Raw genomic sequence first — 17,500 nt, forward strand, 5'->3', positions numbered from 1 at the left:
TTGAATTTGACAGAGGGGCGGCACATTGCGGGTGTAAGCACCCGTGATGTATCGCATCTGTTAATGCACTGGGTGCGGTGGGTGGGGTCCATTGTGTGGCAGGGAAAATTAAAAAATCCTATTCAAAAGGAGAGAGCGGCCGTTCAGTCTTTTAAATAGGTTTTCTACATTCTGCCGCCCCCATCCTGCAGCTCCCCAGGCTTACATGTGATAATTCGCACATCAAGTGCCAAATCTTAGTGAGCTCTTCCGGGGAGCTCAGGGGAATCCAGGCCACCCTAATGTATGGGGTCGCTCTGCACATGTTAGCTCGGGGGAATCTCGGACGGCCTAATGTATGGGGTCGCTCTGCACATGTTAGCTCGGGAATCCAGGCCGGCCTAATGTATGGGGTCGCTCTGCACATGTTAGCTCAGGGGAATCTCGGACGGCCTAATGTATGGGGTCGCTCTGCACATGTTAGCTCGGGGGAATCTCGGATGCCTAATGTATGGGGTCGCTCTGCACATGTTAGCTCGGGGGAATCCAGGACGGCCTAATGTATGGGGTCGCTCTGCACATGTTAGCTCGGGAATCCAGGCCGGCCTAATGTATGGGGTCGCTCTGCACATGTTAGCTCGGGGGAATCCAGGCCGGCCTAATGTATGGGGTCGCTCTGCACATGTTAGCTCGGGAATCCAGGCCGGCCTAATGTATGGGGTCGCTCTGCACATGTTAGCTCGGGGGAATCCAGGCCGGCCTAATGTATGGGGTCGCTCTGCACATGTTAGCTCGGGGGAATCCAGGCCGGCCTAATGTATGGGGTCGCTCTGCACATGTTAGCTCGGGGGAATCTCGGACGGCCTAATGTATGGGGTCGCTCTGCACATGTTAGCTCGGGAATCCAGGCCGGCCTAATGTATGGGGTCGCTCTGCACATGTTAGCTCGGGGGAATCCAGGCCGGCCTAATGTATGGGGTCGCTCTGCACATGTTAGCTCGGGGGAATCTCGGACGCCTAATGTATGGGGTCGCTCTGCACATTTTAGCTCGGGGGAATCCAGGCCGGCCTAATGTATGGGGTCGCTCTGCACATGTTAGCTCGGGGGAATCCAGGCCGGCCTAATGTATGGGGTCGCTCTGCACATGTTAGCTCGGGGGAATCCAGGCCGGCCTAATGTATGGGGTCGCTCTGCACATGTTAGCTCGGGGGAATCCAGGCCGGCCTAATGTATGGGGTCGCTCTGCACATGTTAGCTTGGGGGAATCCAGGCCGGCCTAATGTATGGGGTCGCTCTGCACATGTTAGCTCGGGGGAATCCAGGCCGGCCTAATGTATGGGGTCGCTCTGCACATGTTAGCTCGGGGGAATCCAGGCCGGCCTAATGTATGGGGTCGCTCTGCACATGTTAGCTCGGGGGAATCTCGGACGGCCTAATGTATGGGGTCGCTCTGCACATGTTAGCTCGGGGGAATCTCGGACGGCCTAATGTATGGGGTCGCTCTGCACATGTTAGCTCGGGGGAATCTCGGCCGGCCTAATGTATGGGGTCGCTCTGCACATTTTAGCTCGGGGTAATCCAGGCCGGCCTAATGTATGGGGTCGCTCTGCACATGTTAGCTCGGGGGAATCCAGGCCGGTCTAATGTATGGGGTCGCTCTGCACATGTTAGCTTGGGGGAATCCAGGCCGGCCTAATGTATGGGGTCGCACTGCACATGTTAGCTCTGGGGAATCTCGGACGGCCTAATGTATGGGGTCGCTCTGCACATGTTAGCTCGGGGGAATCTCGGACGGCCTAATGTATGGGGTCGCTCTGCACACGTTAGCTCGGGGGAATCCAGGCCGAACTAATGTATGGGGTCGCTATGCACATGTTAGCTCGGAGGAATCTGGGACGGCCTAATGTATGGGGTCGCTCTGCACATGTTAGCTCGGGGGAATCTTGGACGGCCTAATGTATGGGGTCGCTCTGTACATGTTAGCTCGGGGGAATCTCGGACGGCCTAATGTATGGGGTCGCTCTGCACATGTTACATCTGCTCACCTACAATACAGCAGGGTTTTGCCCATTAGAGAAAGATTTTGCTTTTGAGTTTTGTAATGAATAACCTCCTTTGTCCCAAGTGTAGCAATACCCAAGGGATCTTCATCAGGACAACACACCAGCCTATATAGCTCTCTGTGAAGCAGTGTTTGGCTGAGACCCAGATTGCAGTGCTAGATTACATGTATGATTAAGCTCTCCAGACCTAGCACCGTGTGACTTCTTTCTTTGTCTTCTGTCGCATCTATACTCGGAGGGGAACATCATTTACTTCTGAAGGGAAGAGGGAAATGCCAGAGCTGCTGTGACCGCTCCCAGATAATGAGCTACAGCGCAGCTGTGACCAATGGGAAATAAGCATTGTGTGAGTGCAGAACACATGGAGTTAAAATGCACTTAATATAATTATAGAAACATATAATTTGATGGCAGATCAGAACCACTTGGCCCATCTAGTCTGCCCCTTTAAACGTAAATTATAGCAACAGTCTTGTTGTTTAATAGCCCCACCTCCTAGTTTTGGATAGCTATAGAGAAAGTTATGCTGGAAAAGTGGCTGTAGTTTGGCGGGCTGAAAGTCGAGATCTTAACAGTCAGTATACCAACAGGGGGGCTAGCGCAATGAAGTCCCTTGCGGTCTTGGTGGCTCTCTGCACTTGACATTTGTTCTATTCTCCCTCTATGGGGGTTGTGGACTGCACGAGGGAGAATAGCCCCTGTCAGTTGGGATCCCTATGTCTGAGTATTGACCATCAGAATCCTGACTGTCATCCTGCACCCAGAAAAGTTTATAATGTTCGGTTCACTGTTTATTATACAGATGGAGTCGCTCTAATGCAGGGGTGGGGAACCTTTTTTGCTACCGAGGGCCGTTTGGAAAATTTGAAAACCCTTCGGGGGCCATATAAAAATGATCAATTATCGGCATATACATGTGGGCATTATACACAGGGCAGCGGCATATACATGTGGGCATTATACATGTGGGCATTATTCACAGGGCAGCGGCATATACATGTGGGCATTATACACAGGGCAGCGGCATATACATGTGGGCATTATACACAGGGCAGCGGCATATACATGTGGGCATTATACACAAGGGCAGCGGCATATACATGTGGGGATTATACACAAGGGCAGCGGCATATACATGTGGGCATTATACACAGGGCAGCGGCCTATACTTGTGGGCATTATTCACAGGGCAGCGGCATAAACATGTGGGCATTATACACACGGGCAGCGGCATATACATGTGGGCATTATACACAGGGCAGCGGCATATACATGTGGGCAATATACACAAGGGCAGCGGCATATACATGTGGGGATTATACACAAGGGCAGCGGCATATACATGTGGGCATTATGCACACGGGCAGCGGCATATACATGTGTGCATTATACACAGGGCAGCGGCATATACATGTGGGCATTATACACAGGGCAGCGGCATATACATGTGGGGATTATACACAAGGGCAGCGGCATATACATGTGGGGATTATACACAAGGGCAGCGGCATATACATGTGGGGATTATACACAAGGGCAGCGGCATATACATGTGGGCATTATGCACAAGGGCAGCGGCATATACATGTGTGCATTATACACAGGGCAGCGGCATATACATGTGGGCATTATACACACGGGCAGCGGCATATACCTGTGGGCATTATACACACGGGCAGCGGCATATATCTGTGGGCATTATACACACGGGCAGCGGCATATACATGTGGGCATTATACACACGGGCAGCGGCATATACATGTGGGCATTATACACACGGGCAGCGGCATATACATGTGGGCCATTATACACATGGGCAGCGGCATATACCTGTGGGCATTATACACACGGGCAGCGGCATATACATGTGGGCATTATACACACGGGCAGCGGCATATACATGTGGGCATTATACACACGGCCAGCGACATATACATGTGGGCAGAGACACCATAAAAAGTGACCGTGTGGAGGAAGGGGGGTGTCACCCCCAAACAGGTTAATGTGATTATGTCTGATTATGAGAATCAGACATAATCACATTAACCTGTTTGGGTGTGAATCCAGGGGTAAATGACAACCCCTGGATCTGTCAGTCACTGGGGAAGGGATGGTAAGAGAAGCAGCATTGGCGGGTGCGTCTTCTGCACATCTCCCCCGCCCGCCTATATTACTGATGTATCAGCCGCCCGCCTGCCTATATTACTGATGTATCTGCCGCCCGCCTGCCTATATTACTGATGTATCAGCCGCCCACCTATGTTACATACCAGGCGCCGGGGATAGTGGCGGCTGCCGCTGGGGAGATGTGCAGAAGATGCGCCCGCCAATCACAGTGGCTGTGGAGGTGATGCGCCGGCAGTAATTGGCGGGCGCGTGTTATGCACATCTCCCCGGTGTCAGCAGCAGCAGCCATCCCCGGCGGCTGGTATGTAATATAGGCGGGTGGCTGATACTTCAGTAATATAGGCGGGCGGGCAGCTGATTAATCGGTAATATAGCCGGGCGGGTGGCTGTTATACTGGGTGCGGGGGCCGTATCCGGCCTGCGGGCTGGAGTTTCCCTACCCCTGCTCTAATGAGAGATCTCCTGAAGATCTGATCGGCATCCGCCAGCCTGCACCACCCCGCCACATCCGCCAGAATAGGGTGCACGAGATGCTCGCGCGCCCCCATTCTTGGCAACGCCCCCCCCGCCAGCACTATGGATATAATGCGGTGGCAGGCACAATCAGGCTGGCTACATCTGTATGTTGCTAAATGGGACTGGAATGCAAGTTTTAACATGACCCTATTATTGTTTTTTGTCTAGGTCCGTTTTACCCTAACAGGACATGAATTGCCATGTCGGCTTCCCGAATTGCAGAGCTTCACGGATGGAAAGAAATATAAACAGCTGTCAAAAATGTCTACACCCTTTGATTACAGCACCTATGAGCCGCATATTGTCCCAAGCACTAAGAACGCGTAGGTTATAGTATACGTTTATGTAAACCAGGTACATTTTCCTGATTACTCAGCATTAAACACCAATGGGTTAATGTGGTGAACATCATTTTATCAGAGTAGCACATTTTCTGCGATACAAGATTTTATAGTAACAGTCACAGCTGTGCTTGCGCTGCGTGTACTGTAACCATGTGCTTGGGGCCTGTCCCCCCAGCTGTGCTTGTGCTTCATCCACTGTAATACATGTGCTCCGGGCCTGTCTCCCAGCTGTACTTGTGCTTCATCCACTGTAATACATGTGCTTGGGGCCTGTCTCCCAGCTGTGCTTGCGCTGCGTGTACTGTAATCATGTGCTTGGGGCCTGTCCCCCCAGCTGTGCTTGCGCTGCGTGTACTGTAATACATGTGCTCCGGGCCTGTCTCCCAGCTGTACTTGCGCTGCGTGTACTGTAATAATGTGCTTGGGGCCTGTCCCCCCAGCTGTGCTTGCGCTGCGTGTACTGTAATACATGTGCTCCGGGCCTGTCCCCCCAGCTGTGCTTGCGCTGCGTGTACTGTAATACATGTGCTCCGGGCCTGTCTCCCAGCTGTGCTTGCGCTGCGTGTACTGTAATCATGTGCTTGGGGCCTGTCCCCCCAGCTGTGCTTGTGCTTCATCCACTGTAATACATGTGCTCCGGGCCTGTCCCCCCAGCTGTGCTTGCGCTGCGTGTACTGTAATACATGTGCTTGGGGCCTGTCCCCCCAGCTGTGCTTGTGCTTCATCCACTGTAATACATGTGCTCCGGGCCTGTCTCCCAGCTGTACTTGTGCTTCATCCACTGTAATACATGTGCTCGGGGCCTGTCCCCCCAGCTGTACTTGCGCTGCGTGTACTGTAATCATGTGCTTGGGGCCTGTCCCCCCAGCTGTGCTTGTGCTTCATCCACTGTAATACATGTGCTCCGGGCCTGTCTCCCAGCTGTGCTTGCGCTGCGTGTACTGTAATACATGTGCTTGGGGCCTGTCCCCCCAGCTGTGCTTGTGCTTCATCCACTGTAATACATGTGCTCCGGGCCTGTCTCCCAGCTGTGCTTGCGCTGCGTGTACTGTAATCATGTGCTTGGGGCCTGTCCCTCCAGCTGTGCTTGTGCTTCATCCACTGTAATACATGTGCTCCGGGCCTGTCCCCCAGCTTTGCTTGTGCTTCATCCACTGTAATACATGTGCTCCGGGCCTGTCTCCCAGCTGTGCTTGTGCTTCATCCACTGTAATACATGTGCTCGGGGCCTGTCCCCACAGCTGTGCTTGCGCTGCGTGTACTGTAATCATGTGCTTGGGGCCTGTCTCCCAGCTGTGCTTGCGCTGCGTGTACTGTAATCATGTGCTTGGGGCCTGTCCCCCCAGCTGTGCTTGCGCTGCGTGTACTGTAATACATGTGCTCCGGGCCTGTCTCCCAGCTGTACTTGCGCTGCGTGTACTGTAATAATGTGCTTGGGGCCTGTCCCCCCAGCTGTGCTTGCGCTGCGTGTACTGTAATACATGTGCTCCGGGCCTGTCCCCCCAGCTGTGCTTGCGCTGTGTGTACTGTAATACATGTGCTCCGGGCCTGTCTCCCAGCTGTGCTTGCGCTGCGTGTACTGTAATCATGTGCTTGGGGCCTGTCCCCCCAGCTGTGCTTGTGCTTCATCCACTGTAATACATGTGCTCCGGGCCTGTCCCCCCAGCTGTGCTTGCGCTGCGTGTACTGTAATACATGTGCTCCGGGCTCCCAGCTGTACTTGCGCTGCGTGTACTGTAATCATGTGCTTGGGGCCTGTCCCCCCAGCTGTGCTTGCGCTGCGTGTACTGTAATACATGTGCTCCGGGCCTGTCACCCAGCTGTGCTTGCGCTGCGTGTACTGTAATCATGTGCTTGGGGCCTGTCCCCCCAGCTGTGCTTGTGCTTCATCCACTGTAATACATGTGCTCCGGGCCTGTCTCCCCAGCTGTGCTTGCGCTGAATGTACTGTAATACATGTGTTCGGGGCCTGTCTCCCAGCTGTGCTTGTGCTTCATCCACTGTAATACATGTGCTCCGGGCCTGTCCCCCCAGCTGTGCTTGTGCTTCATCCACTGTAATACATGTGCTCTGGGCCTGTCTCCCAGCTGTGCTTGTGCTTCATCCACTGTAATACATGTGCTCCGGGCCTGTCCCCCCAGCTGTGCTTGCGCTGAATGTACTGTAATACATGTGTTCGGGGCCTGTCTCCCAGCTGTGCTTGTGCTTCATCCACTGTAATACATGTGCTCCGGGCCTGTCCCCCCAGCTGTGCTTGTGCTTCATCCACTGTAATACATGTGCTCTGGGCCTGTCTCCCAGCTGTGCTTGTGCTTCATCCACTGTAATACATGTGCTCCGGGCCTGTCTCCCAGCTGTACTTGCGCTGCGTGTACTGTAATCATGTGCTTGTGCTTCATCCACTGTAATACATGTGCTCCGGGCCTATCTCCCAGCTGTGCTTGCGCTGCGTGTACTGTAATACATGTGCTCCGGGCCTGTCCCCCCAGCTGTGCTTGCGCTGCGTGTACTGTAATCATGTGCTTGGGGCCTGTCTCCCAGCTGTGCTTGCGCTGCGTGTACTGTAATACATGTGCTCCGGGCCTGTCTCCCAGCTGTACTTGCGCTGCGTGTACTGTAATCATGTGCTTGGGGCCTGTCTCCCGGCTGTACTTGCGCTGCGTGTACTGTAATCATGTGCTTGGGGCCTGTCCCCCCAGCTGTGCTTGTGCTTCATCCACTGTAATACATGTGGGTACTTGTTTCCTATCTGGGCGCCCACGATCAAAATCGCGTTGATCGGGGGTAAAAATCGCGGTCATCGCGGGCATCGCGGGTAAAATTGGATGGTCGCGATGCCCGCGATGACCGCGATCACCGCGATTTTCCCATAGGGAACAATGTTAAAAAAGGCTGATTGACCGCGATTTCACTGTTAAATGGCTCAATTGACCCGATTTGGCCATAATAACCCTGAATTAGGCCCAATTAACCCTTAAATATCCCCCCCAAATTTTGACGCCACCCCACGATCGACGCCAACCCGAAGCGTGGCGAGCGCAGCGAGCCCGCGAGGGGCGGCGGTACGCGTCCTCCGACCTTTTCATGCCCTACTATCCACTAGGGCGTGGTGTGAGAATATAATAGTGTGGCGAGCGGACGCGGATACCTTCACTGTGAAGGCCGCGAGGGGACGCGCATAACTGTGAAGGTATCCGCGTCCCCTCGCGGGGCTCGCTGCGCTCGCCACGCTTCGGGCTCGGTGGCTCGCTGCGCTCGCCACACTATTATATTCTCACACCACGCCCTAGTGGATAGTAGGGCATTAAAAAGGTCGGAGGACGCGTACCGCCGCCCCTCGCGGGCTCGCTGCGCTCGCCACGCTTCGGGTTGTCGTCGATCGTGGGGTGGCGTCAAAATTTGGGGGGGATATTTAAGGGTTAATGGGCTCTGTGGCCCATTTAACATTGAATCCTATGGCCAAATCGGGTGGATTGAGGCATTTAACAGTAAAATCGGGTCCATCGCGGCTTTTAACATTGATTCCTATGGGAAATCGTGAGCATCGCGTCGCGGGCATCGCGGGTGCATTTATGGCCGGCCGCGACGCGACCGACACGATTTCCAAGTTTAACATTGGTTTCAATGGGAAATCGCGGGCATCGCGTCGGTCGCGTCGCGGCCATACATAAATGTACCCGCGATGCCCGCGACGGGCGCCCAGATAGGAAACAAGTACCCCCATGTGCTCCGGGCCTGTCTCCCAGCTGTACTTGCGCTGCGTGTACTGTAATCATGTGTTTGGGGCCTGTCCCCCCAGCTGTGTTTGCACTGTGTGCACTGTAATACATGTGCTCGCGGCCTGTCCCCCCAGCTGTGCTTGCGCTGCGTGCACTGTAATACATGTGCTTGCGATGCGTGCACTGTAATACATGTGCTCGGGGCCTGTCCCCCCAGCTGTGCTTGTGCTGCGTGTACTGTAATACATGTGCTCGGGGCCTGTCCCCCCAGCTGTGCTTGTGCTGCGTGTACTGTAATACATGTGCTCGGGGCCTGTCCCCCCAGCTGTACTTGTGCTTCATCCACTGTAATACATGTGTTCAGGGCCTGTCTCCCAGCTGTGCTTGCGCTGCGTGCACTGTAATACATGTGCTCGGGGCCTGTCCCCACAGCTGTGCTTGCGATGCGTGCACTGTAATACATGTGCTCGGGGCCTGTCCCCCCAGCTGTGCTTGTGCTGCGTGTACTGTAATACATGTGCTCGGGGCCTGTCCCCCCAGCTGTGCTTGGGCTGCGTGTACTGTAATACATGTGCTCGGGGCCTGTCTCCCAGCTGTGCTTGTGCTGCGTGTACTGTAATACATGTGCTCAGGGCCTGTCTCCCAGCTGTGCTTGCGCTGCGTGCACTGTAATACATGTGCTCCGGGCCTGTCCCCCCAGCTGTGCTTGTGCTGCGTGTACTGTAATACATGTGCTCGGGGCCTGTCCCCCCAGCTGTACTTGCGCTGCGTGTACTGTAATACATGTGCTCGGGGCCTGTCCCCCCAGCTGTGCTTGCGCTGCGTGCACTGTAATACATGTGCTCGGGGCTTGTCTCCCAGTAATACAGAAATCTTGGTTAGGGTTAATGCTCTGAATCAAAGAAAGACTGTTTATAAATAGAAATCTCTGTTGCTTCCTTTCAGATTACAGCTGTTTTGCAAGCTGACACTTCGTCACATCAATAAAATTCCAGATCACGTTCAGAGACACATACAGGGAAAGCGCTACCTAAAAGCTCTGAGCAAATGTAAGTTATTGTTCTGTTTTAAGCACAGTGTTGATGCATCTTTTCTGCTAGATTACTGGACTCACCCTATATTTGTAGGCAGCATTGGGTCTCTGAAGCATACTCCTGGGTGTCTCGGGCGGGCGGATGGTAGCTTAGCTGAGCTGCTGAAATATGGAATCATGATAAAAATAAAATATAAATAGAACCTTAGTGCTCTTCTGTTACAATAAATAAAAGGCTTTAAACATATGATTTTCTTTTTTTATCAGATGAGGAATGTCAGAAGGAAGGTGTGCCATATGTTCCTGCCTGCCTCCAAAGCCAGAAGAGCCAGCGACACTCAGGGGGTGAAAAGCCAGCAGCAAAGAAAGGAGATATGAGGGAAAATGACAACAGTGATTCTGAGGACAGTGACTCCGGGGACAGCATGAGTGACCTCTACCCAGGTACATTGGCCTGATGTTTATTGCATAGACCAGGGGTGGGGAACCTCTGGCCCGCGGGCCGTATACGGTCCCCGTAGCCGGTCTGAGTGACCCGCCAGGCGGCTTTGCCGGGAGTCAAGTACAGGGGAATTCTCGTGAGAGGTCGGTAGTTCTCGCGATATTCCTCTTAATCAGCAGCAGCCGGAGACTATCAGTCCTATTCAGCGGCAGCCGCCGGAGCGTGGGATGGCTGCAGCCAGAGACTGTCATTCCTATTCAGTGTGGGATGGCTGCAGCCAGAGACTGTCAGTCCTAATCAGCGGCAGCCGCCGGAGTGGGGGACGGCTGCAGCCGGAGACTCAGTCCTATTCAGCGGCAGCTGCCGCCGGAGCATGGGATGGCTGCAGCTAGAGACTGTCAGTCCTATTCAGCGGCAGCCGCCGGAGCTGGGGACGGCTGCAGCTAGAGACTGTCAGTCCTAATCAGCGGCAGCCGCCGGAGCTGGGGACGGCTGCAGCTAGAGACTGTCAGTCCTAATCAGCGGCAGCCGCCGGAGCGGGGGACGGCTGCAGCCGGAGACTGTCAGTCCTATTCAGCGGCAGCCGACGGAGCATGGGACGGCTGCAGCCGGAGACTGTCATTCCTATTCAGCGGCAGCCGCCAGAGCGGGGGACGGCTGCAGCCGGAGACTCAGTCCTATTCAGCGGCAGCTGCCGCCGGAGCTGGGGACGGCTGCAGCTAGAGACTGTCAGTCCTAATCAGCGGCAGCCGCCGGAGTGGGGGACGGCTGCAGCCGGAGACTCAGTCCTATTCAGCGGCAGCTGCCGCCGGAGCATGGGATGGCTGCAGCTAGAGACTGTCAGTCCTATTCAGCGGCAGCCGCCGGAGTGGGGGACGGCTGCAGCCGGAGACTGTCAGTCCTAATCAGCGGCAGCCGCCGGAGTGGGGGACGGCTGCAGCCGGAGACTCAGTCCTATTCAGCGGCAGCTGCCGCCGGAGCATGGGATGGCTGCAGCTAGAGACTGTCAGTCCTATTCAGCGGCAGCCGCCGGAGCGGGGGATGGCTGCAGCCAGAGACTGTCAGTCCTATTCAGCGGCAGCTGCCGCCGGAGCATGGGTCGGCTGCAGCCGGAGACTGTCAGTCCTAATCAGCGGCAGCCGCTGGAGCGGGGGACGGCTGCAGCCGGAGACTGTCAGTCCTAATCAGCGGCAGCCGCCGGAGCGGGGGACGGCTGCAGCCGGAGACTCTCATTCCTATTCAGCGGCAGCCGCCAGAGCGGGGGGCGGCTGCAGCCGGACAATTTGTAAGAGACATTTTTACATATTGCCCCCAAAGGATTTTTTTCACCATACAAACGGCCCTCGGCACAGAAAAGGCTCCCAACCCCTGCCATAGACATCCTTCGGCGAGTATCACACTCACTTAGTTGTTCTCATGGGTAGGGGAGTAGGGCAGGCAGGGGGAAGCTGGAGGGCAACGTCCATAAAATATTGGGTGTTCCCCTGGGAATTCGGGCATGGCTTTCCCTGCTCGGTGCGGGTGACTGACATCACATGACTCAGACTGTCATGGCAGCAATGACACTGGGATATTCCCCTCATCCTCCTAATCTAGGTTGGATTTTTTTCTGGGACCGCCCACCTTGTGTATAATATCCGCCTCTTCCTTTTCCTCTGTGTCTTTTTCTCTTGTCTCTGTTTCTAGTTAGGACAGTGTAGGTTTTTACTTTTAAAACATGGTTACCTCGATTCCCGGGGAGAAGAGTGTAAAGAGGTGTGGCCTGCCTGCCTTTAAGATGAAGCATTAAGCTCCTGTTGCAGGGCACTAAGAGTACCGCTACAACTGTTCCTGCTTCGCCTCATTAGCGAGGCGAAGCAGGAGGGGACACCGACAAGATCTCACTGCCGACGCGGGGGAGCGCTAACTCACCCCTCTGGCGATGTCCCTTCCAGCTGACAGCGCGTCAGTTAACACCTATACATTGCAGATTGTCAGTCTGTATTACCCAGCACGATGGATCTGCCTTCTCCCCATAAGCTGGATAATGAGGTAAGCCTTCTTCACAGCTCATAAGAAGAGAACCGCTAAAAAGAAATACTTCTCTAATACTTATTAGGGATGTGACAAAATATTTACTTGTGCTCAAAAGAAAACTTTCTGTGAGGATTTTTAAACGTGTCCGGTTAAGCCGACTGAAAATTTGGGAAAATCAGACATAATTAAAAATCTTATGGACTGAATGAAACACTCTTTTGTATCTAAGAAGGAATTTCTGCAACTGCAGAATCTTAAGAGGTCTATGTCCCAGACAGGCTTCAGTCTTGAAGGAGAGGGATCCTCCGAACTGGACTGTATGGATGATCATTCCACTGAGGAATTGGAGAAACTTACATTGGAGAAACGAGGGGACGCGGATACCTGTGAAGCCCGCGAGGGGACGCGTATAGCTGTGAAGGTATCCGCGGGGCTCGCTGCGCTCGCCACACTATTCTATTCTCAACTCCACGCCGACGTGGATAGTGGGGGTATGAAAAGGTCGTAGGACGCGTACCGCCGCCCCTTGCGGGCTCGCTGCGCTCGCCACGCTTCGGGTTGACGTTGATAGTGGGGGTGGTGCACTATGAAAAATGGCATTTGGGGGCATTTCACAAGTTTAATACACATTTCAATGCATTCTGATGCATTTCAATGTAAAATCCGATGCCATCGCATCGGATGCCATCGTATTGCATCCGATGCAATCGCATACGATTTTTGAGCTAAAATGCTCAAAAATTGGTAAAACATCGTATCGCATCATATGCCATCGTATGCCACTACATATGGCATACGATGCCATGCGATGGCATATGATTTTTGAGCAAAAATCCTCAAAAATCGGTAAAACATCGTATCGCATCGTATGCCATCGTATGCCACTACATATGGCATACGATGCCATTCGATGGCATACGATTTTTGAGCAAAAATTGTCAAAAATCGGTAAAACATCGTATCGCATCGTATGCCACATGCGATGCGATTTTTAGCATACGATCTGCATACGATGCAGGTCGTGGGAGCCGTGATACTCCACAAGTACCAAATATGCCGATGTGGGAGAATTCTGTAAAGCCGTATGTTTCAGGTACATTATAGATTGGTTTTGGAGGAGATATTTATTCATTTCGAGCTAGAGACAGAGTTTTTCCAACCATACTCGCCGATAGCATTAATTCATGCTCCAAAAAAAAATTATACCAACAGATATGTTTCATTCAATTTTATTTGCGGATACATACTATACGTGGGTTAAAACCAATAAACAAATGAAAATAAACTTTAAAGTTTCAAATTTCAATACGATATGGGGCGATCCACAGTTTTTACCTGGGTTAGAGAACAGAAAGTTCTTAAGATGGAGAGACAAAGGTATTGTCTCAATTTAGAGATGTTTTTGACCCAGGAGGCAGAATGATGTCATTTGGAGAAATATAACCTGGAACAAACTGACTTCTATATGTATTTACAAGTCCGGCATTATATACAGACTAAAAAAGAACCGATGGAAGATACAGATGCTATAGATCCTATAAAAAGGGTGATGATTAAAACTGGTAAGGGTAAATACTGTCTATCCTTATACTATGAAGAATTTCAAATAACCAATTCAATCAAAAAATGAAAGCGGGCAGTCAGTAGGTGGCAAAAAAATATACCAGAGATCTCGGAATGGGAACCAGTTATACAAAATTGTATACATATTTATAAAGACCTTTACTCTGCATTACTACAAGAAGTATATTTTAAAATCCTAGCAAGGGCATATATATCTCCAGAGCCCATATGATAGCAGGAGAATCAGATAGATAAGGGGTGTCCAAACTTTTTGCGACGAGGGCCAGTTTTGGTGAGGTGAAAATGTATGGGGGCCGACCATTCTGCCTGACATTCTTTGAATCATTAATCACATCAGAATGGTCGCCCACTCTGCTCCCATTGACTCTATGTCCCCCAGCCTGCCCCTTCACTGTATTTCCTCCAGCCTGCCCCCATTCACTATGTCCCCCAGCCTGCCCTTTCCAAGCCACTTGTGTGAGCCAGAGGAGAGGCAATGCAGGCACTGCAAGGACAGGAGATGCTTGGGCTCCCACTGCCACCCTCCTCCACTCTGCATTTTACAGGAACAAGCTTCCCCCTTGCTGCCCCCCTCCCCAAACACTGCTGTCACTGTGATTGTGGAGTAGGGTGATATACAATTGCAGCAGCAGGGGTAAGATGCCAAACACATCTGATTGTGGTGGCCGGCACCTCCTCACTGAAGCAGACGGCAAGGTAAAGGCGTGTTCGCCGTGGCCCCACCTTTGTCCTGTGCTGTGCTTCCCACATCTGATGCTCTGCCCGCTTCCAGCTGGAGGCTGTGGGCCACTTGAAATGACAGCTCGGGCGGCAATTGGCCCCCGGGCCTGACTTTGGGCATGCCTGAGAGAGATCTATTAAATGTAGTAAAACATCTGCATCTTTTTTTCATAATTTTTGGAGTTGTTGGAAAATAGCAAAACTCTGGAATAAGGTGATAAATTGGTACTTGTTTCCTAGAAGGGCGGGCATCGCATGCCATTATAATGGCATGCGATGCGACCGATGCGATGGCTGCGATTTTACATAGAAATGCATGGTAAAATGTAAATCGCGTCGGTCGCATCACATGCGGCCAAAAAATCGCATGCGATGCGACCGACGCGATTACCGATTTTACATAGGGAACAATGTTAAATGGCCCAATTGACCCGATTTTACATAGGGAACCATGTTAAATGGCCCACAGACCCCAAATAGCCACCCTGAAGTGTGAAATGGCCCCCCCAATTGTTAACGCCACCCCACGATCAACGTCAACCTGAAGCGTGGCGAGCGCAGCGATACGCGTCCTCCGACCTTTTCATACCCCCACTATCCACGTCTGCGTGGAGTTCAGAATAGAAAGTGTGGCGAGCCACCGAGCCCGAAGCGTGGCAACCGCAGCGTGCCCAGCGCGGGGACGCGGAATACGAGCCCGAAGCGTGGCGAGCGGATGCGGAATACATGTTAAGTAATCCGTGTCCCCTCGCGGGGCACGCTGCGCTTGCCACGCTTCGGGAGCGTGTTCCGCATCCCCACGCGGGGCTCGCCACGCTTCGGGCGCGCTGCACTCGCCACACTTTCTATTCACAACTCCACGCCGACGTGGATAGTGGGGGTATGAAAAGGTTGGAGGATGCGTACCGCCACCCCTCGCGGGCTCGCTGCGCTCACCACGCTTCGGGTTGACGTTGATCGTGGGGTGGCGTTAACAATTGGGGGGGCCATTTCACACTTCAGGGTGGGTATTTGGGGTCTGTGAGCCATTTAACATTGTTCCCTATGTGAAATCAGGTCAATTGGGCCATTTAACATTGATTCCTATGTAAAATCGCGGTAATCGCGTCGGTCGCATCGCATGCGATTTTTTGGCCGCATGCGATGCGACCGACGCGATTTTTTTCCTTGCGATGCCTAAGATCAAAATCGTGGGCGCCCTTCTAGGAAACAAGTACCAATAAGTACTTGGTTTAAGAATTAGTAAATGCCCACAAGCCTGCATTCTGTTCCATTTTCAGGAATGGGAGTTAGGCCCCAGAAAAAGGAAAATCTTACCACTATTAACAGTAATAATTGGGGTAGCTAACAAATTAATATTATATCATTGGATAAAGAGATCTGCCCCATCAATATTAGAATTGGAAGCTATGATTTTGAAGATTATGTATATGGAATGAAGAGCAACTCTTCCAGATATAGAGAAAGGTATCACTAGGTTTTATAAAAAATGGGGAATATATATTGAATATCTTCCACGGGACCTTAGAGAAAGTATAACGAAACTATATGAGAATTCTAGGTAGAATATTAAGGAGGTGAATTAATTTAAAGGAAATAAGATTGATAAGTAATTTAAAGGTTCGCAATGTAAAAATATACAGATGTGTGGCGGGATACCGGCACTCCGTGTTTAAAAATATCAACTGCCCGGGTGCTGCACTCAAATGAATAGATAGATATGGCAATAGTGGCACTCCTGGGAATTTCATCAATAATACACAAACGCAGATTTACTCCAACGTTTCGGATTTTACTCCGTTGTCAAGGATAGAACAAGGTACAATGCATTACAGGCTTACCTAAATAGACTGTACATCAGAGTCTCCTCCCTGGTCTCCCCGTGCTGTATGCCTCGCACTTCCATGTACTTCCTGTCTGGATGCCCACGTAACGGAGACGTCACTAGCTCTCACATCATGTGTCTACCGACAGGCGTCCTGGTTGCCGGGCAACAGAACTGCGGCGAGACCTGTAGAGGGATACAAAGAAAATCACCATAAACAAGTGCTGAAGAGTGCTCAAAAAATATTGGAAAACATAACAGAGAAAGGCATCAAAGATCAAGGGGAAGGGGAGACAAGGATCAAACATCAGGGACAAATGAGCTGGCATGATTAGAGAAACACATTGAAATTTATTTGTTCATTAAGCCCTTTGGGGGACACAGTCTGTAATTTAAAGATCCAGCTTGTTTCAAGTTGGAGCAGTCTTTTGTTTCTGTCACCACCTCGCATATTTTCCGGTACGTGGTCAATGAGGGTGTAGCGTAAGCTGTTCAAAAGGTGGTGGGGGATCGTCACAGGCTCAAGTATGGATTTATTTAAGTAACAAGAATTCTAAATACCAACATAAGACCAATGTTTGGACAATAATTGTCTTAGGTACTCGGTTGGTGGTGCTCCCAAAAAGGTTCAGCAAAAAAGCTGTATATAATGTGAATGTCCAAAAGAGGGGACAAAGGAAGAACAAGACAGGGTTTTTGGGGCACGCTTAATGCGTGCCCCAAAAACCCTGTCTTGTTCTTCCTTTGTCCCCTCTTTTGGACATTCACATTATATGTAGCGTAAGCTGGCCAGACTATGATTGAGTTGCGCAAAATGTTTTGCTACAGGCTGTTCGTTGGGTTTTTTATTAAGAGCGGCTCTGATGGCAGAGCGGTGTTGGGCAATTCTTTCCCGGAAAGTCCTGATTGTCTTTCCGACGTAACATAGCCCGCAAGGACATTTTAAAAGATAGACGACATGAGTACTGGTGCATGTCAGTGCGAATCTGATTTTGAATTTAACTCCTGAGTGGGGATGCGTGAAGGAGGTACAATTGGCCATTGCACTGCATGTTGTGCACCCCGTACATTTATAGCAGCCTCCTGGTTTCTTGCGGGTTCCTGGGGGAAGTCGAGTCGACAGGTCTGTGC

At 51.8% G+C, this 17,500-nt stretch overlaps 2 protein-coding genes across 3 annotated transcripts in view; one reads left to right on the forward strand and one right to left on the reverse strand.

The window, feature by feature from the left end:
• Window positions 1–9,914, reverse strand: part of SURF1 (SURF1 cytochrome c oxidase assembly factor) — a 155,608-nt gene extending 145,694 nt beyond the window's left edge. Inside the window, exon 1 of the mRNA XM_083160436.1 lies at window positions 9,864–9,914. Within this exon, the coding sequence (XP_083016562.1) occupies window positions 9,864–9,899 (36 nt within the window). The 5' untranslated portion in view covers window positions 9,900–9,914. The remainder of the gene's footprint in view (window positions 1–9,863) is intronic.
• Window positions 1–17,500, forward strand: part of SURF2 (surfeit 2) — a 52,148-nt gene that overhangs the window by 12,797 nt on the left and 21,851 nt on the right. For both annotated transcript variants that reach the window (XM_083160440.1, XM_083160439.1), the window contains exons 2-4: window positions 4,855–5,009; window positions 9,695–9,798; window positions 10,050–10,226. In XM_083160440.1, coding sequence (XP_083016566.1) covers window positions 4,855–5,009; window positions 9,695–9,798; window positions 10,050–10,226 — 436 coding nt within the window. The remainder of the gene's footprint in view (window positions 1–4,854; window positions 5,010–9,694; window positions 9,799–10,049; window positions 10,227–17,500) is intronic.

The sequence above is a fragment of the Crinia signifera genome, chromosome 9, assembly GCF_055691185.1.
Source record: "Crinia signifera chromosome 9, ASM5569118v1, whole genome shotgun sequence".
In the NCBI taxonomy this organism is placed as follows: Eukaryota; Metazoa; Chordata; class Amphibia; order Anura; family Myobatrachidae; genus Crinia; species Crinia signifera.